At 35.6% G+C, this 12,574-nt stretch overlaps 2 protein-coding genes across 2 annotated transcripts in view; both read left to right on the top strand.

The window, feature by feature from the left end:
- LOC128880737 (protein obstructor-E) overlaps positions 1 to 4,556 on the top strand; it is a 6,685-nt gene extending 2,129 nt beyond the window's left edge. Inside the window, exons 2-4 of the mRNA XM_054131120.1 lie at positions 2,036 to 2,356; positions 3,056 to 3,452; positions 4,182 to 4,556. Coding sequence (XP_053987095.1) covers positions 2,036 to 2,356; positions 3,056 to 3,452; positions 4,182 to 4,299 — 836 coding nt within the window. The 3' untranslated portion in view covers positions 4,300 to 4,556. The remainder of the gene's footprint in view (positions 1 to 2,035; positions 2,357 to 3,055; positions 3,453 to 4,181) is intronic.
- A 1,687-nt stretch (positions 4,557 to 6,243) lies between these two features.
- Positions 6,244 to 11,210, top strand: LOC128880768 (protein obstructor-E). The gene is made up of 5 exons (XM_054131184.1): positions 6,244 to 6,416; positions 8,187 to 8,381; positions 9,247 to 9,431; positions 10,530 to 10,762; positions 11,071 to 11,210. The coding sequence occupies exons 1-5, from the start codon at positions 6,368 to 6,370 to the stop codon at positions 11,105 to 11,107; spliced, it is 699 nt and encodes a 232-aa protein (XP_053987159.1). The 5' UTR covers positions 6,244 to 6,367; the 3' UTR covers positions 11,108 to 11,210.
- Positions 11,211 to 12,574: the final 1,364 nt, after the last annotated feature.

Below are 12,574 nucleotides of genomic sequence, written 5' to 3'. Positions count from 1 at the left end.
CATATATATATATATATACATGTCGAATTGAGTAACCTCCTCCTTTTCGAAGTCGGTTAATAACACAGTCCATGCGTATCTACATACATCCACTGTTGACACAATCATTTGTTGGTCTGTGATGTTAATCGTTTGAAGATATTAATTATTCCAAAGGATAGTTCGAAGCCCATTGTATACCGTGTAGGAGACATGAAGAGGTTAAATCAGCGTCGCAGTTATTTATACCGTGGCTAAAACCAGTCTAAGATCCTCAAAAATCAGTCGAAATCTATATGGACTGTTGGAAAGTTAACAGGTCCGAGCGATTAAACGACATTTAAATTCTGGCCGATCGGATACACGGGAGACCCGGCCACTTTCTCGCTTTCTTCCGTTCGCGAGGTCGACCGGCGTTTACGTGCGACCGGCGTTTATTCAGGGACGCAAAACGTCGCGCCGCCTTGAGCATACTCCGACCAGTTGACCCTCTCCTGCCCTTCACCGTTTTTATTTTCCGATCTTGCTAATTTTTTTTCCCCCTGTTCGTTTTTCATTCTTGTTCGCCGACGCGTACACATCCGCATTGTACTACCGCACCTTCTCCCATGAAAGGAATACGAGAACAATTTACGTTCAACGTAGGTCGTACATGAATTGTTTCGCTTGCGTAAATGTGAAGAACAAGGCAGAAATTAAGTTTAGATAGAAATTAGGATTTGAAGAAATTTATCTACTAAGATTTTTAATTCAAAGCACCAAGTTCCTATGGAGTACCAACGTGTACGAATTGTTTCGGTTAAGAAAATGTGAGAAACAAGGCAGAAGTTAGGATTAGAAGAAATTTATTTACTAAGATTTTTAATTCAAAGCATCAAGTACCTACGGAGGTCGAACGTGTATGAATTGTTTTGGTTAGGAAAATGTCAGAAACAAGGCAGAAATAAAGTGTAGATAGAAATTAGAATTAAAAGAACTTTATCCATTGAGATTTTTAATTCAAAGCATCAATCCACGAGAACCTATAAACTTATAATGTTCAATTTAAGAAAATAGACGAAGCTTTTGATACACTTACCAATGACATGTAGAAATTAATGTCTTCTTATATCAATACATACTAATGTAGAAAATCCTCTTCTGAATTTTATACGAACGTGCAAGGTCCCATCGTGAAACGAGCAGCGAAATTAGTTCTTCTGGATCGGTGAAGGTTAGAAAAACGTATTTTATTCGGATTATGTAGGAGTCGTCAGTAATGCTGACCTGGTACACCTTGCCTCGGACATGGTGTTACTTCAACGATTCTGCTATTAGAATGTTTAAAGTCTTTCAGAGATCCAGAAAGATTCAAATCGCCTTTTAGAGGCTTCCACACCAGTTTAGAGGTACATTAAAAAAAGTCCTTTTCTTTTTGTGCAACAATTGATACTTCTGAATAACATTGTTACGATTCCTCTGGGATCGACTAGTTGAACTCATCAGTAAAGTTTACCTAGCACGCCATGCCTTAGACGTGACGCCATTAATTGTTTGGACAGGCTCCAATTACTCCATAGTTTATTAGGAGATAATTAGTTCGTACAGACTGTTCAAACTACATAGAAGGCCAAGGGATACTCGTTTCAAAGTTAAAAGCGTAATTTATGTTTGCTGCCCACAGAGCATTTATTATAAACGACGGTTTCGACTATGAGTTTCTACAGCGGAGCGCTATTTATAATACGATAAACAAAGAAATAAGTAAACAAGTAGGAACAAAAGAAATAGTTAAATTTGAAAGAAGCAATCGGTGACTAAAAATTAATTAAAATAGAGAACGTTAAATTAGAAGTAGACGTGACCTGTTAAAACAATTAAAAAATAAGATTTAGGTATGTAGATAGGTTGCTCTTTCTCGAGATTCTACTGTACCGTACTCTACTGTATCACGAAGTAATGAATTTCTCACGATGACACACGAATTTCTCAATCATTTTTCTGTGTAAATTTGTGGTGGGGCCTAACTGAAAGTACCAATGTCGTGAATTTCTTTTTCTTTTGTTTTTTTCTTAAGGCACTGCCGTTGCTTTGACGAGGAAGCAAGAGGCAGCCGAGCAGAGTCGTCGAAAGGTGTCATTGCCATCGTTGCAGAAGAAACAGCAGCCTGCTACTGAGCAAGAAGAGTACGAGGACGAGGAGGAATCTTCGGACCAGTGTCCCGAACCCAACGGTTATTTCGCTGCAGCTGAACAGTGTGACAAATATTACGACTGTCGGGACGGGAAATTCACTGAAAAATTGTGTCCCGACGGTTTGGTGTTTAACGATTTCAGCCCACAGCACGAGAAGTGCGATCTACCGTTCGGAATAGACTGCTCCAAAAGACCAAAACTGCGTGAGTAATTCAACATCCACGTCCATTTAAAATTTTATTCTTCTTATTGATCATAAATAAATTCGTAGTTATACACTTTTGTAGTTTAATGGTATAAATTCTCTCAAAATTAATTCCTTGCGTGAAAAGGAATCGGAAAGTTCTTTGCCATTCAACAAAATTAAGTTTCGTCACTCGGTTACTAGTACTTAAAGTTTACTGGTGCTTCACCAAGCGAGCGCCATTTTATATTCCATTCTTCACACATGAGAATCAAACGTCCCTCTTTAACTGCTTATATCTCGATAAAGAAACTCCAAATTGCAAAGTGCTAAGGGACTTTTTCATTCATTGTAGAATTGGAAAAAGAATTGGAAAAGGTTCCACGTGTTTATCAAAACGCTCTATATTTTTAGACATTAACTATTAAATGTATATATTAACACTAGAACTATCCAGGCCAATCGCTTTTAACTTCTTAGCATTACTCACTTATTACGTAATACTTGTACTACAATTTATAATGCGTATTATTTAAACAGTATTAAGCCCAATTATTCTGCTAAATTGATTCGTTTCTTTTTGTTCTATTTAAAAAAAAGTACAGCATTATGTATAACAGACGTAGGATGTCGATAGTTCTGTTAATAAAAAAAAAAGTCGTACTTGTCTGGGTGATGTTCAATTGCGACAATTTGTTGTAAATAAACTCGATTGCAGAGAAACCACAGCCGACCCCGCACTGTCCAAGAATGCACGGCTACTTCGCCCACGAGGATCCTCGGATATGCAACACGTTTTATTACTGCGTCGAAGGGAAGTTCAACATGATCACTTGCCCCGACGGTCTGGTCTTCTCCGAGAAGACTGGTATCTGCAATTGGCCCGACGAGGCCCAGAAGAAGGGATGCGGCTCCAGAGAACTTTTCAATTTTACTTGTCCAAAGGTTGACGAGTCCGTCGCCGCTACGCATCCTCGCTATCCTGACACCGAGGATTGCCAATATTTTTACGTCTGCGTGAATGGCGAAATCCCGAGGAGGAGCGGTTGCAAGCTGGGACAAGCTTTCGACGAACGCACAGGAAAGTGCGACTGGGCTCGAAAAATACCCGAATGGTAAGTTCAGGTATCGATAGTGCCTAGAAAATCGTATTATAGATCGAGAGGTCCTTGGTATTTTAAAACAATCCTTTATCATTAGCTTTGGAGTAAAGCTTATGGAGTATCAAGTACTTTCAGTACAAAAAGTAGCTTTGTTATGTGTCTCATGTGGCAGTAGGACTGTGTAGTAAATTTCATGTGATACTATTCAAGAATAATTTTGGCAATTATTTAATAATAAACTTCAGGTTAGTTGGAGACTGTTCTAGTGGTTAATGAGGGCAGATTTAAGGTAGGATCTCTTGGATAAATCTTAGTGGTTGAGCTAACATATCTGACTGAGATAAAACGCAGTGATGTGACTCTTTACACTAAAAGTATTTCGTATTGTTAGCAAATTATGAACCGACTATAAGGATATACAGATTTCCTCGTTATCTTGATCGTGTGAGGCCCTGGCCAAATAATTTGGCTGATCCAACCTGTAACAGGGCCTATGCAACAATTACTATGCAGATGCAACGAATTGTCTAGCAAGTCTAATTATGTCTAGTTATGCCCATTGTGTTTAATAAATATGATATTCTAGATTACATTATAGAATTTTATATTATAATTGTGGAGGTTATACTGTTGCATAGTTCATTGACAAATTATGATCAAGTGGTTTAGTGTATTGCTTCTTTTTTACCTTGCTAGGAAAATTATTATACACTCTATGAAATAAATGTTATAAAATTTCAGCAAAGATTGGTATAAAGGTCAGCTAACCGACGAGGAGTTGGACGCGTTAGAAAACCCACCGCCGAAACCAAAACCCACTGGTGGACACAGTAGAAGAAAAATCCCCAAACCGGTGTAGATTTAAGGCTAAATTCACCTGTAGATTTTAATATTCTTTGACTTATTAAATACCACCTGGAGAATAAAACACTTCTTAATACAACCGCCTTTTTCTTATAATGGAACGATGAAATTGCTTCGTGCATGGAGCAATTTATTTTTAATAGTAGACTTCACAATCTAATTAAACACATAAACACAGTTAAAAGTTTTCAAGTGTATATATTGGTATTCGTCTATGACACAAATATGATTAAACTAAATGTAAACAAAGCACTCTTTAATGTCTCCTAGTTCTTTTAGATTATATTTGTCAGTTATTACGCGAACGAAATGTTTCTTGCAATTGTCTACTTTATTTTCTAAATGATATTCAAGGTTTACACTAAACAAAATTGTTCTTTGAATTTCCACATGTTTCCTATTCTAGACTTACAATCTGTTATCTAAGACTTTTACCATAATCCTATCAAATTTCTTTTTCATTTTATTATACCATAAAGCAAAATTACTTACAAAATTTATTAGATTAACCGACATATTATTTGTGACATTGTTGTAAGTATTCTACTTTTTTTCGCTCCAATAACGAATTCAAATCGCGTGTTGTCACGGGAATTTTCCCGTGAGCAGTGAAAGTGCTGGTAGCCTGAAAGTTCTTCACATTTCACGGGAAACGCTTCCGAAATCTACTTAAACACAGTGGGAGTTAGCAACGCGATACCTTCTAGATAATAAATTCACTTTAGCTTCGCTTTCATAATTATTGACTCGAAGCAATTTTGTGCAATGCAACGATAGTTTGATCACGAATCACGTATTTCGTTAGTACCTCAAACATCGTCTAATGCAAAACTAATATTAGATAAAACTAATACTTCCATATTAAAAAATGTGGATATTGCTCCTTCAATTCCTTCTTAATTACATCGATGAAGCTGAATTAAAATCATTATTGTTTGCATAAGAGGAATATGTAAGAGGAATAATTTCATTAATAATATTGACATTATTTTGTCTGAATGAGTACATACTACATATATTAATACCTCTGTGATGTCAATATTTGTTTATACACAGTTTTTCGAATAAAGGAACTTAATCTTCACACATATATTATATACGAATTAATTTAAAGAATTAAAAGGAAATTCTAGTATAATTTGTTTTTAATATTTTGTTCTAATAATTAAAATTATTAATTTTGTTCTTATAATTAATAATTGTCTAATTAATAATAGTATGTCGTATAATGCTTCTAGCATGTCATATAATAGACGTTCATTAAGCCACTTCGTAACCAAAATGTTGGTTACACAATTTCTATGCTCAACACAAAACAATATTACACAGTATTATATGAATATATTTTTATTTATATATATTATATTACATATATTCCTTATGTATTATAAATTCGTTTGTAACACAATAACATCGATAACGCAAAACCGAACACAAGTATACAATTCTGAAGTATCAAAATTTAAAAAATCTGTTAAACAAATCAATTCCAAAAACTCCTACACACAACGAGAACTCCTACTCGAATCATCAGTAATCCATTGGTGTGGTTGACCCGACTACCAACAATTAAAAAAACAAAATGAAAGAAACAAATTTCTACAATTCTTACCATTTAAACTTCATTACGAAAGATTGGAAAACCGCAGAGATCGTTCGTAAAGATCATGGTAATTTCAATTTTTCCGCGAAGAATAGCGAAGGACGCCGAAGTGAGAGTACTCCGCGAAGAAGAGGAAGATAAACAACGATTGGTGTATTTGGAAGAGAGAAAGACGGGTAAAAGCGCGTGGTCCTCCTGATTAATCTCGATTCTAGACAGTTATCCATCGATGAAAACGCGGCGAAAGTGGGGAAGAATCGTTCGACGTAGTGGGGACCAATGGGGTATACCCTGTGCTGAGTTGCTGAAGAGTTGCAGTGTTCCGCGACGGAGACACCATTTCAAAGGGACGCCACAAATACGAACTCCTGCCCAATCGTCTCTTAGTGACTAGTGATCGAACTAATCCTCGCTGGATTGCGTGATCTACTTCTATCAGACCAGAGAACAAAAGATAAAAATGATCAGAACACCTATTCTAATTCTTCTGGTTGCAGCGACAGCAACGCGTAAGTACTTCGTATAATTTTACTTATAAAATGGGGAGAAACTTGCCAGAAAAGGAATATCAGAAACTGCGACACACTCCAGTTGCAATTCTTCAATATTCTATGAATTCACATAAGATTACATTTTGAACGATATAAATTTGAGTGAAAGTTCATCACGATCGCTGAACGATAATTAAGGGCCATTTCATTTGTAAGAATTTTAGTAGCACGAAGTCTAGCGAAATAGATTTAAGAATATATTTGGGTTGCACGTAAATTAGGAAAGTTCCAAACCGTCTTCGGTAATTTTCACTCCTCGTGTATGTTTGCAATTTCCTTTGACGATACACAAGACAAAGGTATCCGCGAGTGCGAGGTTTCTATCGTTTTTATTCAACGTTTTCGTTCGAAAAGAAAAATAGTGCATGGTAATTGGTGAGAAGAAACAAGAAAAAGAACGATTTCACTGAAACAGACGTTGAACTTTCTCTCGAGTTGTTGGCACGGTCTGCCGCAGCTTCTAAAACGCAAGAGAATTTCCGGTATCGTAATCATCGCGTAAAACCGGTAAAATTTCATAACGATTTAAATACTGAAACACGTCGTCCATCCCACGGTAAAAAATTGTTCATTCTATCGCTATCGGGACCCGTAGGCATTCATTTTGCACGGGGAGTGCGTAAGAGACAGCCGAACGTAAACTTTCTAAAGCGTAAATGTCAGATACACTGCTCGGATGGTTACATAAGTATATCTGCGGTGGTAATCGTCTCCACACGTATGTAGGAACTGATAAGTTGCATAAAGAAACAAAACAATGGTCGATCTACCAAGGATTCGATATACAGGACGTGAAGTCGAGCGTGGGTTCGACCACCTCGCGTTTGCTATCGCACTTCGACGCTACTTTATACATATGCTCCTTAAAGCGTGGCATTGATTTCCGGTATATCTTACAAAGCAAACGCCCGTGGAGCAAACAGTCGTGGAGAAATTTCAGAAATTTCTTCCAGGCTGTTTCATTATTTATACTTTCGGATTTTTATTTGGAAAAGCAAACGTTGCCAACTTTATTTCGACGAAATTTTTTATTTATATTTGGTATTGGCTTCATCTTCTTTCCTTTTATTTTAAATTTTTATAGAAAATTGGTTGATTATACACATATTAAGCGACACAGATTATTTTTAGAAAGAAACTTCTGAAGTGTGATAGGATTGATTTTATACAGAGATTTTTGGACAAATATAATGTAAAATTATGCATAATCCGATATTTTATATAAATTACTTAAATACATGTTTTAATATAAGGAATTTCGATGTTACACGTAAGTATTTCAGTATCAAGTTTTATGTGTAGTATTTATATACACATTTACATATAAAAATACAATATGAAATTTACTGATAAAAACGTCCGTACAAAAATATATATTTTAAATGGTAAAATAGTATGTACATCAGTTCCTAATATATTTTACATAATTTTTATCTATTGCAACATTTTATAATAAAAAGTTCACATGCGTGTTCTCGCACAACGAGTTTTGATACTACAAAAATAAGGCAAACATTGTAATGCAAAATGGATTTATTTTCTATCATTAAATTCTGTATAAATTAGATCTAAAAGCAATTTCGGTACAATGAATCCTATTGTTTCAAACAAATTGTGAATATTTTAATGTAAAGTGGAAAATATGCGATCAATATTTTATACAACAAATTTTGTTGTCGCGTAAGAATGGTGAATTGTTATGTTCATAAGAATTGTGTGATATTATAGATGCTGCATTCAATTGCCCAAGCAAAGATGGCCAATACGAGGATTCGAAACAATGTGACAAATTCTATGATTGTTCGGACGGCGTTGCAACGGAGAAACTTTGTCCAGATGGACTCGTTTTCGATCCTCTGAATCGGAAAATCAACAAATGCGATCATGTATTCAACGTGGACTGTGGAGATCGTCTCGAACTACGTGAGTTTATTATAGTTTTCACTTTTCAGGACATTAAGAATCGTGTCAAGCTATTGTAACCAGTATACCTATAATACCCGTTGTAATAGAAGATTAATCCTAGGTCATGTAGATCATAGCAATACAAGCAAGGTTTAATATTTTTTTGTTAAATGTTCTGACCTATTTCGCTTTATTTTCCTCGATATATAAGTGATTCAATGAACTTGCACGATTACGTAGAACAATTCTTTTTGTTTACTTAATTATATAGTTTTGTAGTCTCAAACGAAATATTATTTCCTTACGTTTTGACCTTTTCAACATACAAAAGAAATATTATTAAAATTAGTATATGAAAACATGTTTCACACAATTATCACTTTCTAATGTTCGAACTAACATTGAACTCCAAATATTAATATAGCTATTAATAGTAATCAGTTTTCTTTTTAAATAAGTTACTTCAATAAATACAACAAATTCAATAAATTATGTTTTGAAAACACCTCTAAAGGAGCTTAAAAATAAATTACATAATAGCCTGTCGTTACGAAAATGACTTCTAAATTGGCTTCGAAATGTTTAACAAAATCATCAAAGCATGCTCCAATCGTTACCATCGCTGTTATCAATCGCGTATCCTGCGGGTGTTCCCGCAAAAGTATTAAGCGTACTCGGCGAGAGGTACGAATACTCTTCCTATTTTTGCGAGAAACCCTTGTATCGAATGTTGGAAATATAATAATAATAATCGAGATCTGCAGACAGACACTTTACACGTGTCATTCGTATTTTGCGGTTAATGTCCTTGACATATAGGATCCAATGACGACAGGTAGCGAAAGTGCTTTTAATTCCCGTTATATCTCCCCGACCTTCGCAGAACCACCACAACCGACGAAGAAGTGTCCACGACGAAATGGGTTCTTCGCTCATCCGGATCCATCCGTCTGTAACATCTTCTACAATTGCATCGATGGGGACGCCATCGAGATAACGTGCACCACTGGATTGCACTTCGACGAGTACAGTGGAACATGCGTTTGGCCTGACAGCGCTGGACGCGAAGTAAATAATTATTCCGCATTCTTTTTTTTTCGCCAGTTACGCGATTTTATGCTACTTTCTGATCAGTAGACTGCGGGTGTTTATGTTTTCACAGATACGGAAAAAGAATTGAAATTTCAATTAAAGTATATCTTATCTTCTAAACTATGACATGTATATCGTTGTTGATATTTTATATATTTTTACACGTGTGCACATTGTTATAGATCTCTTCATATCCCCATGCATAAACATGCACAGTCTATTGATCGGTGTTACACGATTTAGATGTCTCCTGCATTAGTAGTTGGTTTAGTGATACAATCGCAATTTAATGCTAATTTCTGATCGGTGTCACTCAATTTAGGTGTTTCCTGCATTAATAATTCGTAATTCCAACGATTTTGTTCTCTCCAATAATTAATGGATCGGACAGGTGACTATTAGTATGTCTATCGAGTAATTAACGGTATCTGGGGACAGCTGTGGAAAGTTGAAGTGTCGTAGTATGATATATTGATTGTAATACGCCTTTAAGTGTCGCGTAGCTATCCCCGCCGCTTCCTAGAACTTATCTGAAAGATATAACGAAACATATAAAACTCATATTTTGCATTAGTAGTTAAGAGCTACACGTAAATCATCACTTCGAAGTTAAGTTTCTAATTGAACTCGAATTTGTGATTCTTATCGAGAAGTTAATATCTTCGTCGTATTCAATCGAATGCAACAGCTATCAGTTCACAAGAAATACTTCTTCGTTAACTGTCGCTTCTCGATTCCTATTGCCTGCGACAGTTAACGAGTTTTCACATCAATTGCCTATTGAGAAATCTTTCTAATTAAGAATGTGACTGAGAAACTGTCATATGTGTATCCAGTTTAAAAGGGAACGGAGGTCAGCTTTCTGAAATCAATTTCATTCATGGTATGCGATATTACACGATACCAAAAGGAAGAACACTATTTATTAAAAAAAAAAAAAATTAATTTTTAGGAAATTTGTTGTTCATATTTTGTCTGTTTCATTTTAAATTTTCTTCGCCTTGGAAGTGTATCACAACCGTGAGATTCGATAATGCTTCGAATAGTTTAATGGCACATTTTTGTTTCAATCAGGGTTGCGGCGCAGTAGACAAGAAGTTGAAAGACGGTTTCGAGTGTCCAAAGGAGAGCCAGGTCGATACTAGAGGAATGGTTGTCGATCATCCTAAATTCTCTCATCCAGACGACTGTCAGAAATTCTATGTCTGCCTCAATGGCGTAACCCCGCGTGAACAAGGCTGCAGCGATGGCACTGTTTATAACGAGGAGCAACAACGATGTGATGCGCCCGAAAATGTTCCCGGATGGTATGTACATGTCGATGAAACGGTTGTAAATAAACTGATAAAACGTTAATCTTTAACTATTATTGTCGAGTCATACTTAACTCGAGAAAAGAAAGTTCCTTTGTTTAAGAAATGTACGATTAGAGTCTAATCAGCTTGTTTTAAACGAAGAAACTTTCTCCATTCAAGTCAACCAAAGCTGATAATAATTGTGGATGGAAATAAAATTTATATAATACTTTCTTTAATTAAAATGGTACATAATTTTTGTAACTTTGTTAAGCGTATATATGTGTAAGTGTGATTCATCATGATTTTTGTTTGTTTAGTGAGGATTGGTACAAGGATGATGACAAAAAGCCATGAAAGGTCCTTGAAACTTATATGTCCCGCATCGGGATCCTGACATCATCTCGAAATCACATCATCCTCGTTTAGTATGCAATCATGTGTGTGTTTAGATATTTGAATGTTCGTAAATAATAAATTCTATTTAACCTTAATCGTGGTGTTTACCGAATCCTTGTTTCGACTTCCATCCTATCCCTAATTAAAATCCTAATCCTCTCCTCATCAAAACACTAGAGAACAAACTATATAAGTTCAAATCTTCGTATTGTTATTAAAATTTTCATTCGAGAATCGCTGTTCCCATCTACTTTGATAATTGTATTTCCAAGTAAATATGTAATCAGGAACACGTAGAAATTCTTGGAGTGTCTTTTTGTAATCAACCAAGCAAATCGTTAAACACTTTCACTTCTATGTTCTATTACTTTTATTATTTCGTTCTGCAATTTATCCAGCAGAGAACTTTCATGTTAATGTGCTTCTTTTTGCATCCACGTCCGATGACAAGTGATTTTCTACTCGTAATAGTCGGTTTTAGTTCATATCGGGTGTCTCATTTTAATCAACTCACGGGAATATTGTCGAAATTATCGAAGCCAACAGTTGGTTAGGCTTTGAGTTAGGAGACATTTGAAACATTTGAAGACAGTTATTCGTTAAATTCGAGTCACGTAGTATCGGGCATTTAAAGAAAATAAAAGAAATAATTTAAAACAAACGAAAGGTGAGAGACACTTGAAACATTTGAAGATAGTTATTTTTTAAATTGAAATCACGTAGCATGAGGGGTTCAGAGGAGACGAAAGTAATAATTTACACCTATCCAGGTGTAAATTACTGACTCAAGATTATCGTGACCAGATTGTTATCGTAGACCACGTTTACTTCCGTGATGTTGAAGTTATATTTACGTATGAAAGATTTCTAGCCTTGACTCAACTGTTGAAGTACTGATCGATCAGCATAATTATTCTGTCTCGAATGTTATACAAAATATTATTGTATTTCGAAACGTACACTCTCGAAGAAGTCAGAAGATCCTCGATATAGTGTTTGAGAAACGGGAGGATTCAGATTAGGGGATATGAAAAGATTGAAGGCCCAGCAAGCAGTCTTCCTCCAGATGGGACCAAGGCTTGAGTGGTCGTTTAAGTGCCAGCTTCGGGAATTTAGAGATTATGATACTTCAGGGAGCTATTCAGGTCGAAACGAAAGTGAAAGATTCTTCCTGGTTCCTACTGAGTACTCCTGTAGCCAGTTATATATTAAATGTATGCTCATTGTACGAGTCTCTGTTGTACTCTTTTTACTATATTAGGAACTCTATTCTCGACCATTTACTTATATTTATTCTATTATACTACTTAACAGAGATACACTTACACAGTAACATTGTTATAGTATACAGAATAATCTTAAATTAGTAGTTTATTTAAAAAGAATATTTAACATTTAAAAATCCCGCCGCCTCAGCGCCTCTAT

Source organism: Hylaeus volcanicus, chromosome 8 (assembly GCF_026283585.1).
Source record: "Hylaeus volcanicus isolate JK05 chromosome 8, UHH_iyHylVolc1.0_haploid, whole genome shotgun sequence".
Taxonomy (NCBI): Eukaryota; Metazoa; Arthropoda; class Insecta; order Hymenoptera; family Colletidae; genus Hylaeus; species Hylaeus volcanicus.
This window is presented reverse-complemented; position numbering and strand designations above follow the sequence as displayed.

Bases quoted from the DNA above. Each gene is read 5' to 3' on its own strand.
- LOC128880768 (XM_054131184.1), top strand. From the start codon at position 6,368: ATGATCAGAACACCTATTCTAATTCTTCTGGTTGCAGCGACAGCAACG. The intron at 6,417-8,186 runs GTAAGTACTTCG...GTGATATTATAG, and splicing joins GGTTGCAGCGACAGCAACGC to ATGCTGCATTCAATTGCCCA. The intron at 8,382-9,246 runs GTGAGTTTATTA...CGACCTTCGCAG, and splicing joins TGGAGATCGTCTCGAACTAC to AACCACCACAACCGACGAAG.